This window comes from Babjeviella inositovora (assembly GCF_001661335.1).
Source record: "Babjeviella inositovora NRRL Y-12698 unplaced genomic scaffold BABINscaffold_15, whole genome shotgun sequence".
Taxonomy (NCBI): domain Eukaryota; kingdom Fungi; phylum Ascomycota; class Pichiomycetes; order Serinales; genus Babjeviella; species Babjeviella inositovora.
In genome coordinates this window covers 197,961-211,567 of record NW_017566852.1, presented here as the reverse complement: position 1 = coordinate 211,567, position 13,607 = coordinate 197,961, and the positions used below count along the sequence as shown (strand labels likewise).

Genomic DNA, 13,607 nt, shown 5'->3' with positions numbered 1-13,607 from the left:
TGGAAGAGATAACAAAGCGAACAGGAGGGTTTGTGAGGTGTTGGTACTATTGGTCATATCATTAATTCGAGTTGGCTGCATTAATAGTAGCATTATGGGCCACAAAAAGCGATGAGGTTCACAAAAGAGTGTGATGCAACAATCTTTACTTGAGACGCAATGAAACGCAACAAAATACACAAAACAGTATAACGGGCCATAAAATAAAATGATAGTATGCGATGCAATCCACAAAATACTCCAAAAAGGAGATAAATGGATATCGACAGAAACGCACGTGGCCACATGAAAATACACAAGACTCTACGACATCCACAAACCACACAACGGGTCTTTGATACCTGAAACCGCCTTACGTACTGCTAAACTTGAATATAAACATCCCATTCATAATAAACATTTCTCTCCTTTTCTTTTGAATATCAAGGCTTTTTTTTACTAGTCTTGACCCCCCCATTGCTACTATGTCTAACATTGAAGAGATTCCAGAAGGCACTGAAGCTCCAGTCGGTGCTGCCCACTTGGGAGAAAGCAAGACGATGGAACATCTCCACAAGTACCCGATCGTGCACACGGCATTAAAGGCCACACCAGGCCATTCGTCTTTCTTTACCAACTCCGTTGCCCCACACCTCTCTGCCATTCGCAACAGTGGAGTGGTGGCCCCGGTTTCCCACGCCGTGGATTCTGTGGGAAACGGCGCTCTTGACCAGCTCGACAAGGTTGTCCCGCAGTTGCAAACGGTCCAGGTCTGGGACATTACCTGTCCCATTGCCCACGCTTCAGAGGAGGCTGCCAGACAGGTGGTTTCTCGGCACAAACAGGTCCAAGAAACCTTGGAAAAGCGTGTATTTGCGCCGGTGAGAAACGGGTTACATAGCGGTGCTTCCACGGTTGGATTCGCCGTCGATAGCCATGTGGTTCCGCGTGTAGCAGGCGTGGTAGACCCCGTCGTCAGACCTGTCAACCGGGTGTTTGAGCGGGCAATTCGCAATTACTTTCCAGAAGGCGGAGATGAAGTGTTAACGCGTGACGGCTTTTACAACGAGTTCACCCGCTCCCTCACGCTTGTCGGCACGATTGGTATGCGGGCCACCCCAAAGGCGGTAATGTTGCCATGGAATACCGCCAAACACACCGGTACCACCTTTACCGAGCAGAGAAAGCTTCAGACCGAGGGCGGTTTTGTAACCAAAACCATGAGAAGTGGTACCGGTACCGTCCGTGCGCTTTCGCAGCAGGGCTTTAAGGCCATGGAGCACACTGCATGCTTGCTCCACGACTAGGAGCTTTTGGAATTGGCTCGTCCTTATAGCATGTTCTGTAGCCTTGATTAATAAATGCTTTGTTTGAATCGAGTGTGTGGCAGGGATGTTGAACTTTGTAGGCACCGTAAGAGTATATACGAAGCGTCTTTTGGAGCTGGGGAGAAAAAAACCGTCGAGCTAATTGTGAGTTTAGACTGGACAGATGGATAGCAATCGCAACATTATATTTGTATCACCGTTCCGTCAATATCTGTTTGATAGCAATATATGAAACGGCCCCCATAGATCCAAATATGCATTTTGGTCGTGCGCTGTTCAATGTTTGTTTACTTTTCGACTGTTTTGTGACGTCAAAACGCTCAGCGCTTAGAAGTTTACGCGAGGGTGGATGTCTATCCCTTTCCTGATATAAACCATTCTCCGTACCATGCTCCGAAAGTCTGATGCATCGATTGATATTCCGTCAAAAGTGAGCAGTGAAAATTTTGCAGGAACCAAGAAAATGTGGGAAGCCAACGCCATGGCCAAGCCATTGAAGGACATTGCCGTACCGCCAAAGATGTACTCGCTCAACCGGAAGCCTGAGCTGCCGCTGGATATCCGATTGGAGGTGTTGAACAAACACAACGAGGAAGTCAGCACCAAGTTACTGGACTTGGATTTTGTAGTTCGCCAGACCCAGGTAGATCTCGAGAACTTGTGCGACCGGTCAAAGAACAACAACAACTACTTGAAGGACCTCATCCAAAAGATCCACGTGTCCAAGGAATCGAACGAAGCCAGTGAGGAACGCTTGAACCGTTTGAGTGACAAGCTCATGGAAAAGCTTGAGGTGCACCAGCGGTTTAATTCTAGCCTCGAGGCTGAAATGTTGCCGCGCTTTGAAGCCATTGAGGCGCTAGTGAAAGAGTCTGTGTCGACAATGACCAAGGCTATTAGCGAAGGCGCCACATTTCCGGAGTTGCGCGACGACATTTGCGCGCGCATTGGTGCGGACCTCAAGGCGCTTACGGAGCTACACAGCGAACTCAAACAGGAAACGTTTAGTAAAGCCGAGTTGAGTGCCTTGGTAGAGGGATTACTTGTGGGGAATACCCAGAAGTTCGAGGAAATGGTGCAGCGACAGGCGGATGTACATAAAGCTGGACTTGAGACCCTTTCAGACAATGTTATACAAAAGCTCGGGGACGCACAAACTAGAATTTCCGTTGAAGAGAGCTTGGAGAGCCTAGCCGAGGGTATAAAGGGGTTGAGCGTTAAGTTGGAGTCGGATGCTGCTGACAGAATGACCACCAAACATGACCTTTCCCAACAGATAGAATCTATCGTGTCAGAGATTACAGCCTCAAAAGCTGCAGCTCTCACGGGGTTTGACATGGTGGCAGCCAGAACCATGGAGCAGGCGACAAGTAACACCGATGGTATCACCAAGTTACTACACGAGGAAGCGGAGAAGATTCTGGAAGGCACCAACTCGGCCAATAAAACCATCCAGGAACTTACCTCCTTCATAAAGGAAACGCAAACTTCCAGCCACATCGCCGTCTGTGAGGGTCTCCACTCCCTCCAGCTCAATTTTACAGAGCTCAAGAAGCTTGTGGATACGGGTGTACACGAGGCCAACCACCGGAGCGCGGTCGACTTGACCAAACAAAACCACGCGGCGGTTACCGACGATTTGCAAGCCGTGGGAGACGCCTTGAAGGTGGGTATCGGTAACCTCCACACCTCTGTTTCGTCTATGCACGACGCGACAACCAAAACCGTGGATGAGTCTGTCAGGCTGGCGTTGTCCTCCCTAAAAGCCGATCTTGATGCCCATAGCACGTTACAGCTAGCCAACGAGCGCCTTGCCAGTGAAAAATCCTTATTGGAAAAGGACAATGCCACAAAGGATTCCCTCATCGAGAAGTTGCAGGCGGAGCTCAGGCTCAAGGGCTTGGAGAACGAACAGCTTAGCGAACGCGTTGCGGACATTGAAGACTTGCGGAAAGAGCAGAGAGATTTACTGGCGGAGATCAAGCAGCTTGTGGCGCAGAAAGTGGCGCTTGACACAACAATGGGAAATTTACAGGGGGTGTATCGTACGAGGTTCGCTGAGTTCCAGGAGTTGTCCGACTCCCACTCGCAGCTTCAGGCTCGTATCAGTGGTCTGGTGCTTGAAAATTACAAAAACATTTTCACCTCCACTACCATGATGGCCTTATCGAAGAAGCTGAGCGAAAGCAACCGTGCTTCTTCGCCTTACGTGGAAGCTTCTAGCGGTATGGATGGGCTGTCACCGTTGCGAGAGTCGAGATCCTTCTCCAACATCCTGAAGCACGGTTCGCCGCTTAAGAAGACCCGCATTGTGAGCTCCCCGCACTTTGACGCGCTTCCTCCACGATTGGTCATGGCCCCTCCGATCGATGAGAACGACAAGGAAAACACACTGCCATAGGGGTCGTGAGTTGACATGGTGAATAAATATTTGGCTTGGGTAATGTGGCACCAGCCTTTGTAGCACGGTGAAACTGTAGCCGGTTGTCAATGGGAGGTAATGCGGATGCCTCGCCAAGTCTATTTCATGCTAAGCTGACACATATAATAATTCTTACCAACTAACAATCCAATCGTATAGTAACCTTAGCTATCCAACATCTCCCAAAGTCTAGATGGTGTAGAGGATATTAGCCCTGTGCCGTAACTCGGACGTGCGCGAACAATGTCACATCGCAGAGGTTGTAGGAAAAAAAGTGCAGACGGTTTAATTTCACGGTTTGCATTACCACACCCTTTCATTCCAGACTCTGAGCGCTAAGTCACACGAACCACATATAAAATGCCACCACCCGCCAAAAAACAGCGCACGGGCGAACCCAGATCCTCCTCCATGTCGCCAGAGCTCATGGAGCGAATCGCCCAGGCAAAAGCCAGGGCTGCAAGTAGACAAAGCGAAGCGGTGCCCGCCACCGTGCTCAAAGCCAAGGGTCTCAACGTGGAGATCCATCCGCTCTTGCGGCCAAACGCACTGATGACAATAGACAAAGACTACAACCCAGTGCTCAACCCCGTGTTGCCCATCGCCTCAGCAGCCGGCAAGACTGGACCGCGTGACAACTTTCAGTTTGGCGCCTTGAACCCGTATCTCAACCAGGAAGACATGAAATACGCGGTAAAGTCGCGACGGAAGGAAAAGGGTTTGCAATTCAATGTCAAAGGAAAGTACATTGCCAAGGCTGAGGAACTCAGGGCGCAATTGAGGGAGGAGAGCGAAGCCAGAGCGCACCAGGAGCTTTTAAAGTCTCAGGGATTGGTCGCAGACGAGTCTGTGGGGGAGAATTTATTTGTGCCAAAAATGCCACCCAGAGTCGAGTGGTGGGATGAGCCGTACCTCAAACAGCGGAGCTATGGCTTCCAGAATGAGACCGATATGCTCGAGAACTACATTATTCCGTACAGCGAGGACGCGGAGGATCCGCCCATCACCTTGTATATACAGCATCCGGTGCCTATGCCAGCCCCGTGGGAAACGGAGGCGCAGCCGGCAAAACTCTACTTGACTAAGAAGGAGTTGAAAAAGTTGCGGAAGAACAACCGGACAGAGTTGGACAGGGAGCGCCAGGACCGCATCCGGCTCGGGTTGGATCCGACGCCGAAGCCTAAAATCAAGTTGAAAAACTTGATGAATGTTTTGACGAACGAGTCGATCAAGGACCCAACCATGATTGAAATGCAGGTCCAGAGCGAGATTGAAGAGAGACGACTCACTCATTTGAAGGAGAATCAAGCGAGGCATGCGCAAGCGCTAGAGACAAAGCTGGAGAAGTTGGCTGAAAAAAACCAGAAAGAGTTGGACAAAGGCATCTTCAGCTGTGTGGTCCGCGTTGACCGCTTGGTCAACCCCCAACACCGGTTTAAGTTGAACATTAACGCCAAACAGTTGAAGCTCCACGGGGTCATGCTTGTGCACGATGGGGCTCACGCAAAGCTGAGTCCCAGCAATGCCGCGCTTGACGGGGACCAGGAGAAGCAGTTTTCGTTAGTGATTGTCGAGGGGGCACAAAAGGCGATCAACCACTTTAAAAAGTTGATCATGGGCCGTATAGACTGGCAGGAGAATGCCGTTGCCAAGCGGTTGCTCCAGGAGGGGGAGACTGATCCTATAGGGATTGAGATCGAGGATCTTTCTCACAACAAGTGTCTGTTGATCTGGGAGGGCCAGGTGAAGGACTTTCACTTCCAGAGATGGTCCAGCGAGTGGTTCACCACCGACGCCAGTGCTATCGAAGTTTTACAGCGCTTCCGGGTGGAGAACTACTGGCGTGATGCCAAGATGTATGACATGAGCAACGGCGATTAAGACGAGAGCGAGATTGAGCTTGATTCAGATTGCTCGTGAAGAAAAGCTTGAACCAGATCATATTCAAGAGCGGGCGTTGACAGCGCAGAGTCTGAGCCTGCCAGACTATTTCTTGTGTCCGGAAATGTTGATCAAAGCGGAAAGTTGAAACCCACGTGTGGTTGATGATCGAAGGTTGTGAGCAGGGATCTTGTCAGAGAACTGAAAACGGGCGTGGTCAGTGCTGGTTTAACGCTTTGAGTAGATAAATAATATATATATATATAGCATTTTGGAGTTGAAATTGATAACGTGGTTGTGATAAAAATGCATATTTGTCCTTGTTTTAGACTAACCATAGTATAAATATCTGGCCAACTCATTCACCAGGGAGTTGCTACAATTTCAATGCGATTCGTTACGATAATTGACTAAAAATACAGAAACCCACCATCTAGAGAAGGTCGTCAATGGACTGCTCGGAGTCGTTCTTGATCAACTCCAACATTCCCTCTGGGAAAATCGGCTTGCCGTTGGTGTCCAATACATAGCGAAACGGCATCTCAGTGGCCTCATAGGTGGAGAATCTCAACTCGGGGTAGTCGATGAACTTGATGTCTTCGAAGGCGGTCTTGTTGGCGACGATGAGCTGGGTGGTTCTGATGGCAGTGTCGGTAGTCATCTGCAACTTACCCAATCTTCTGCCAGCAAAGCCGTACTTTTTTCTCAATTCACCGGTACGGTCTCTTGGCGGATGGTCCCCCAAGATCCCACCAAAGACAAAGTACTCAAACTCGGTGGCATCCGCCGGAACCAAGTCTTGGGTGGCTCTTGGGTCCAACAAACACACTTCCTTGGCCTTTTCTTGTCCCCCGACAATGTCGATAACCTCCTGAGTGGTCCATTGGAGTCCTAAAGCTACTAAGCGTGACGGAATATCGGCCTCGGTGGTGCCCTGTGGCAACGAGGTCAAGAACAAGTTCTCCTTGCCGAGATCTCTGATAATCTGGGAGTATTCCAAGATGGTCCATTCGGAGAACCCAGTCTCCATGTGCTCGATGACGTATTTCATTGCGAGAGGTATATTGTTCGCTGAGATGAAATTTTGCTGGTACAGTTTTTCACTCAATCTTTAATACTTTTCTAGCCGCGCGTGAGCCGCACCACCAAGAGGTTTACAGCTTGTATTGGAACTGCTTGATATAGGAATAAAACCAACAACTAAATACTGCCAATACTTAAAAAAAAAAAAAAAAAAAACTCTTGGAGGCTGTTATTTATGCACATTTTGGTACTTAACTATCAGGCTATAGGTGTAACCTGAAGTTCTCATTGGCTTCCATCTGGCTACGGCCCAAGCTAAATGGTTGTTGCTCACCTTGCCGGCCCTCAGTAGAAAATTGGCCCGTCTGTTTGTAAATATCTACAAAAAAAATCTTAGCTAATGGTATTCACTATTACTTACGAGGTGTACCTCGTATTGTAGAAATCTTACGATATGAGCATAAATCAAGGAAAGCCGAAAAGGCCGGATACAAACCCTCCAAACCCAGCATTTATTGATCAGGAATGGCGGTCTAAATCCTCGGTTTCTTGTCCTGGTCTTCACCCTCGCTGTTTGACCGCTTCCTATCGTTTTTCTCATTTGTCTCCTCAGTTCTCTCAGTTCCCTCGGTTTTCTCGATTTTCTCGATTTTCTCCTCGTCCTTGCCCTCGTGGTTCAACAACGAATACACACCCGAATTCGCAGGCGGCGACGTGAGCGAATTTACCGATGGCAACTTCCGGATGCTCGGCGCTGGCTGCAACTGAGACGGCAGCGCCGGGTAGACAATCGCCGGGATAGTGTTCCGCGCCTGAGGCCCCCTCGCTGTGGGACTTTCGGGGGTATCACAGCGAATCGGTACGCTCACATCGACGGTCGGTACGCTACGAGGAGGCTGCTGTATCGCGTTGCTATCGCTTCGAGGCGACGGCACGGCACCAGGCGGAGCCGGACGCTCAGCCTGAAGAGACTCGGCCGATGCGTAACGCGTGTGCCAGCCCGGAGCGAGATGCGAAGCCGTCGTAGACGCCAGCGATGGATACAGCTGGACTGGATACCCTGTCGGATGGGATCCCGACCGTTGGTGGGGAACGTTGTACGGATACGTCCGTGGAATATACACCGTCACCTCGGGCTGTTGAGCCAGCTGTTGGTACAGCTGCATTTGAATCGAGCCTGCGCGGCTGTTACTAGAAAAATGAACGTCGGGGGCGGCATCGCGAGAAAAACTTCCGTTGGAGGAGGCAGAAGCTGGACGCGTTGGGCGCGCAGCGAAAGCTTCCCATGTCGGGTTGCTGCTCACGGGACCGGAGGAATTGCCTGGCATGGATGTGGGTTGGGAGCCGGCGGTGGGGATGGAGGTCGGCGCCAGGTCGCCATTCAACGGTGAATAGACGCGTGTAAGCTCCAGCTGGCTCATGTGGCGCTTCGCCTCAAAGTACGACTGCACGGGTGACTCGCCAAGCCCCGGGTGGCCCGTGGCGGTGGGTGTAGTCCCGACCATCGCGATGGGCGAGTAGATCACCTGCGGCTGGGCAGCACCCGGGGTGGTGATCGAGTTGCGCTGTGACGACGGCGCGGGCGCGAGCGGATCGTATAACACTGACATGTGGCGCTGCGACCCGGAAGTACTGCCGAAGCGCACCTGTTGGAAACCCATGTTGGGGTCCGGCGGGTACGCATATGTAACCGCTGAGTTGGTGCGTTGCTGCTGCGGTTGGTACGCGTATGCCTGGTAAGACTGCGCACGCGGCTGCTGCAAGCGCTCGTTCAGGCGCGACGCCAGCGGCCGCGGGCCGGAGTAATGGGCCATGTGGGTCTGCGACTGGATGGTTTCATACGCGGCCGCGCGCTGCATCACACTGTTGCGGAAAATCATGATCTCGCGCTCGAGCGTGTCACGCAGTGTGTCTGGCTTCATGCCGCTTGTGGGCGAGGCCATGTCGTCATCGTGGAGCTTGCGCAGAACGGGCGTCGCCACACGCTCTGGGATTCCGGGCTTGCCGGAATGCGAGTGTGAGGAGCTGGTGGAGCTACGCATGCCGAGCAGCTTGTCGCCCATGCGCTGATCGATCATTTTCAGAACAATGTCCACGAGGTGCGCCATGTCCAAGTTGGTCTTTTTTAAGTCATCAACGGCTGTGTCGTAGCGCGATTGGAGCCGCGCATGCTCATGACGGAGCGCTGCAAGGCTGTGGCCAAGCTCACCGAGGCGCGCGTTGAGGCTGGCCGGCTCGCCAGGAACCGCGGCCCCGGTATACTGCATGTCAATTACCGAATTGGACCGCGACTCCACATCCGAGTAGTCCGCAACCAGCACCGGCGAGTCAGCACCTGAAATGTCCATGCCGTTTGCAGGTAACGCCTTGAGACTCACCACCTCGCGGTGCGAGTGCGTGTTCTTCAGCGAGCGGCGCTTAATCGCCTTGAGGCCCTCGAGGTCGCCCTTACGGAAGTTGCCCGACAGGTGGCGGAACTCCCACTTGGTGACCTCGCTGGTGAGCGAGTGGAACAGGTCGTTGACCTTGTGGAAACCATACATGTTCAACTGCCGGATGAACGACGCGATGTTGGTGTGCTTAAAGTACTGCGACAACACCTTGGAGAACTCCTCACCGGGAATGAGGTAGAATCCATCGTCCGCCGCGGTCCACCAAATGAGATGTCGGATCTGCGCATCCTCGAGCATGTTGTAGAGCTTGTGAATAAACACGGTGTGGGTGCCCTTGGTGGAGTTGGCTGCGAGGCCACTGGCGGCCACTACATCTTTCGTCTCGTCGTCCACGAGCGCTTCGTCAGCACGCGCATCGCTCGCGCGTGATATATCTTTGATCATATCGTAGTCGGTGCTGTGCTTGCGGCGGTACGGTGCCGGCTCGTTGTGCGTAGCGTCTGACATTGTGTACTCAGAAAATGGTTACGGGTACGAAGGAGCGAGTCCCGGGGGGGAGGAGAATAGCTGGATAGATGGAATGAGCGGCTATTTATGCGATTTTTGCGTCGCGTGTTGCAGGAGCGTTTTGGGAGCAGTAGATGCGATGTAACGCTCGAAAGGGATGCAACGTGGGTTGGCGGGCTAGCGGGGAATCGTTCTGTTTTGCTTTTCGTAAATAGGCGAGAATCTAGGCTTGTGAAGCAAATATACGTTTCTTTGTTGCTTCGCAGGACAATAATGTGATTAGGTGAAGAAAAGATTCTCAGACGAACAAAAATAAGTTTCGTTTGGTTGTACCGTCTTGGACGTGTGAGTGAATTTGTGGCCCAAATTTGACGCTCTACTTTGCTGTAGCCTCTTTAGTGAGCGTTTTTTTTCTACCACTTTCTTCTGCGCATGTCCAGATCTCCGCCTAAACTTCTCTCCCTCTCCTGCAACCACCGTGCAGCGTTCTGCGTGGGGGCTGCAGTGCCGATTCTCCTCAGCGTCAGCCCACGCTATTGTTACGCAGCAGCAGATCTTTCCTGCATTCATCCGCCATCAGAAAGGGAGCGGCTGTCGGGACTAACGAGAACCTTTAGAGTTGTGTCACCTTCCATTCTGGAACCCGCTGATGTTCGATGAATCCCCCTTACCAAGCGGCAGACTGTGATTGTTGGGTGTAGCCCTCCGGGTATCATGCACACGAACGTGACTACCTGCGAGGCGGTGAGCCGCGCACTACCCAATCTTTTATACGAGGCCCTCTCAATCTGAACCTGTAGACGAGCAGAGATGAAACGCGTGCTTGGATACACCTTTACTGAGAGAGCATATGGCTCGGAGTTCGGAGCCCGAACAAAAGGAAAAAACCGGAGGAAGATGTCTACGGTACAGCATGGTTGTTAGAACCGACGGGGACAAGATACGCTTTGGAAGTAAATTTCGGTCTCTCTTGCCCTTTCAATGCTGTAACGGAGTTTAACAACGATCACATGCGTGGGCATGATCGATAGCCAGCGTCACGCCTCTACTGCGGCCGAGAGCCTGAGCCTGCTAGCTGCAGTACCATGCACACTAACCCCGAATTGGCGACTCCCTCGACTGATGGGGAGCCGCATACAGCTTGGATGGCGGGTTCCATGGCTGTGGATCACGTGAGAAACGGAGGACCCTAGGCGGGATTCCGTGAGAACCATAGCCACGAAGCGCCAACGTATTGATGCAGCAGTTCGCCGAACGGTAACGCGGAGTCCTGCAGTCACAGGCAACTATTGGCAAAGCCGAACTGGGATTGACTTCTCAGTATCGTACCTGTCGAGCCGGTTTTCCAGTCCCTTCCTCACAATCAAGGGGCTTGGAAGTCATCGAGAAACTGAATCTCTAATATCTTGGAAAGTTAGTAATTTGACAAGTTGGATGGTCTTGCGGCTGACTGATTTTAGTGAGTTCGCCTGGTGATTGATTCAACTAGGGTTACATGAAGATTGGGTTTCGTGCGTCGGTGTGGCTGCTTCATTAGAGCAAACCGACCAACTATAGATTGGTCAATCGCGCATTGTGCATCGACAAGGAGGCAAGTGCACCATTTTTTCGACCATCCCCGCGCTCCTTCAGCGGTAACAGCTGCATGGTTGAGGCAAACTTCGCAGGGGGGACGGCCAATCCGTTATACATGCCTATCTTAACAAAGCACTGGCATCGACCCTGGGGCCAATACACGGTACAGAATTCAGTGACATCCTTCCACGGAATTTCTTGGCCCACAGCTCGTACGGTGGCTTGTATATGCAGGCAGCATGCACGAAGCCAAGCTTTCAAGAAGATACCTGCTGCACAGTAGTGGACCCACTTCCGTAACGGGAAACGTTCACCAGTGCGTCTGTTCGGACTGTATGTGTTGTGCTTTCCGAAGAAGCAGGCGCTTCACCTCCCGCAGATCTCTCTAGCAACATAAAAGCGCTAATCTGAAGGCGGTGACAGGAGATATTTCGAAATGCAAGGGTCGTAATGGTAGAACTTGACCTACCACCGCTCAAGGCCAGTAACGCATTTCGGCATCCTTTTGAAACACCTCGCGCACATACGAAGCCGTTAGTACGTTGGGCGCCGTTGGCGCTGTCGCGGCCATGCATGCTGCAGAAATTTTTTAACGCGCTCTGTACATGCTACCACTGGTTCAAGGCGCTACATGGGTCATTTTGGGTGCGCTTTAGATGGAGAGCTAATCCGATGACAATTTAGGACACCAACGGGACATACACGAGGCATGGGCGATGATCTCGGGAGTTTCACAAGGACAAAGTTTTGTGCCAGTAGAAGCTCGCATACCCTAGTCGAATCACCCTGTCACTGCTTATCTACTAGCATACGCCATGGCCTAGTGTCTGAATCTCCTATTATTGCATGATGCAGACTGCAGCAACGGTAATACCCTCTCTGGAGCTGGTGGTTTGTGGCGGCGGGTTATAATAGACCAGTGTATTGTAAAGCTGTGGTATACTTCCATCAAAAGTCGTCTCGAAAATCTGAAAGACAGACTTAGTGGCAACAAAAGAGAGACGACAGGCCGAGTATTGAAGATCCCCAAATGTGCTACGAGGATGTCTCAGTGTTACCCGATGGTTATAAACCGGCATACAGAGATCTATTCCGGCTTTTCCAAACATCAATGAAATATCGTGCATCTTACCCTGGCTGTCTCTGTGCATCAGGCAGATGGCATGCTGACCGGGGAAGGTAAGTGCAAAGTAACTGCGGGGAAAGATCGAGGTCTTAGTTTCGGTTACTGGGAAGTATGCATCGCACGTATGCTCCTAAATATTGCACTTTGGTAGAGGTATTGGAGGTGCTGGTCACATAGCAATAACTAATATTTGTGTATGGAAGAACGCAGAAGTTGAAGCATGAAAGAAATATATAGCTCAGCGAGTCCATTTACGTTGCTAGGCAGAACGATACATAGGATCTCAGGGTGAACCTTTACGATTATCGATCCATAATTCTTATAAATATCAAGTAAGGAGCTTTCGACCAGTAACCTAATACCCCTGTCAGGGGATAGTATAAAGCCATAAACAGATGTCTATAGATGTCTATGGATGTCTACAGTCCGCCTCGCCCAAAAACATCCCCACAATGCCTCCCAATTACGCGGTTCAATGCGCTGCCACCGAAGTGTTTCAGATTCGGTTTTAACGTATTTTATAAGTTGCGCTGCCACCGGAGTGTTTCAGATTCTGTCTTGACGTATTTTATAAGTTGCGCATCCATACTTCCGTGTTTTCATATCTTCCGTTTAGAGTATTTCCAAGTTGGATATATTGGTATGTTGGCGTCTTGTTTTGGTTTTGCCTGAATCCACTTATGGAAGAAACCTGTAATGCTTGCTAAACCCCGTATGATCGACGGTATGCTACTCGGATGGGGCCGGAACGCTACACAGAGAAAGCTAATCCCGGTAAACCCCGATAAATCGACGCCGATACCTATTTCCAGCCTCCAGAATGCATATTGGTTATTCTGCGAGGATTATTCCCTTTGTTGTGTGTCAGTTTCAGATGAACGCAGACTGCGTTAACGCAAAGCTACGGCGACGCCTCTGAGATTGCTTGGTGTCAGCCTGACCCCTCATAAAACCGTCTGGCTTCAACGTCGCATTTCTTTTCAGTACATGTTCATGCTCTGATCCGAGTAAAATGCATCCCCCTCGGGTGCAGTCCATCTTGTAACGTAGTTTCAGATCTGTATAAGGCACATGGTACTAATGTAGTTATAGCGACGCTCCGCAGTGCTTAAAATTAGGCAAACCTAATCTACACAAGCCTTGTTCGCCATATAAAGCCTTGTTACATCATGCCTCATGCAGCTGCAACTGTACCTACCGTAGCTCGCTTCCGCGGCTATTTTATTTCTCTCTCGATAATCAGGGAGGATTCAGGGCGACCTTTACTGCGTTAATCGGCAGACTAGGCAGTCCTGGGAAAGTCTGAGTATAGTGCCAAAGTCCAGGAGTCACAGGCGGGCCGAATACACCGCATGGTCCTCAACCCCGCAGTA

At 51.0% G+C, this 13,607-nt stretch overlaps 8 protein-coding genes across 8 annotated transcripts; 3 read left to right on the top strand and 5 right to left on the bottom strand.

Annotated features, from left to right (window-relative positions):
- Positions 1–375: 375 nt before the first annotated feature.
- On the top strand, positions 376–1,585 carry BABINDRAFT_163514 (uncharacterized protein). Its single transcript, XM_019129957.1, has one exon. The coding sequence runs from the start codon at positions 465–467 to the stop codon at positions 1,284–1,286; it is 822 nt and encodes a 273-aa protein (XP_018982836.1). The 5' UTR covers positions 376–464; the 3' UTR covers positions 1,287–1,585.
- A 98-nt stretch (positions 1,586–1,683) lies between these two features.
- Positions 1,684–3,913, top strand: BABINDRAFT_163513 (uncharacterized protein). Its single transcript, XM_019129956.1, has one exon. The coding sequence runs from the start codon at positions 1,696–1,698 to the stop codon at positions 3,706–3,708; it is 2,013 nt and encodes a 670-aa protein (XP_018982835.1). The 5' UTR covers positions 1,684–1,695; the 3' UTR covers positions 3,709–3,913.
- Positions 3,914–4,043: 130 nt separating this feature from the next.
- Positions 4,044–5,930, top strand: PRP3 (U4/U6-U5 snRNP complex subunit). The gene has a single exon (XM_019129955.1). It carries the CDS (start codon positions 4,090–4,092, stop codon positions 5,608–5,610), a length of 1,521 nt encoding a protein of 506 aa, XP_018982834.1. The 5' UTR covers positions 4,044–4,089; the 3' UTR covers positions 5,611–5,930.
- Positions 5,677–6,075, bottom strand: BABINDRAFT_99084 (uncharacterized protein). The gene has a single exon (XM_019133040.1). The coding sequence runs from the start codon at positions 5,970–5,972 to the stop codon at positions 5,742–5,744; it is 231 nt and encodes a 76-aa protein (XP_018982833.1). The 5' UTR covers positions 5,973–6,075; the 3' UTR covers positions 5,677–5,741.
- On the bottom strand, positions 6,044–6,661 carry BABINDRAFT_41640 (protein-arginine N-methyltransferase; the record flags this gene model as incomplete). Its single annotated transcript, XM_019132033.1, has 1 exon — positions 6,044–6,661. The coding sequence occupies one exon, from the start codon at positions 6,659–6,661 to the stop codon at positions 6,044–6,046; it is 618 nt and encodes a 205-aa protein (XP_018982832.1).
- Positions 6,662–7,024: 363 nt separating this feature from the next.
- SFL1 (Sfl1p) lies at positions 7,025–9,914 on the bottom strand. The gene has a single exon (XM_019129954.1). The coding sequence runs from the start codon at positions 9,531–9,533 to the stop codon at positions 7,167–7,169; it is 2,367 nt and encodes a 788-aa protein (XP_018982831.1). The 5' UTR covers positions 9,534–9,914; the 3' UTR covers positions 7,025–7,166.
- On the bottom strand, positions 9,673–10,199 carry BABINDRAFT_99059 (uncharacterized protein). The gene has a single exon (XM_019133039.1). The coding sequence runs from the start codon at positions 10,101–10,103 to the stop codon at positions 9,813–9,815; it is 291 nt and encodes a 96-aa protein (XP_018982830.1). The 5' UTR covers positions 10,104–10,199; the 3' UTR covers positions 9,673–9,812.
- Positions 10,200–11,566: 1,367 nt separating this feature from the next.
- On the bottom strand, positions 11,567–12,490 carry BABINDRAFT_163510 (uncharacterized protein). The gene has a single exon (XM_019129953.1). It carries the CDS (start codon positions 12,233–12,235, stop codon positions 11,948–11,950), a length of 288 nt encoding a protein of 95 aa, XP_018982829.1. The 5' UTR covers positions 12,236–12,490; the 3' UTR covers positions 11,567–11,947.
- Positions 12,491–13,607: the final 1,117 nt, after the last annotated feature.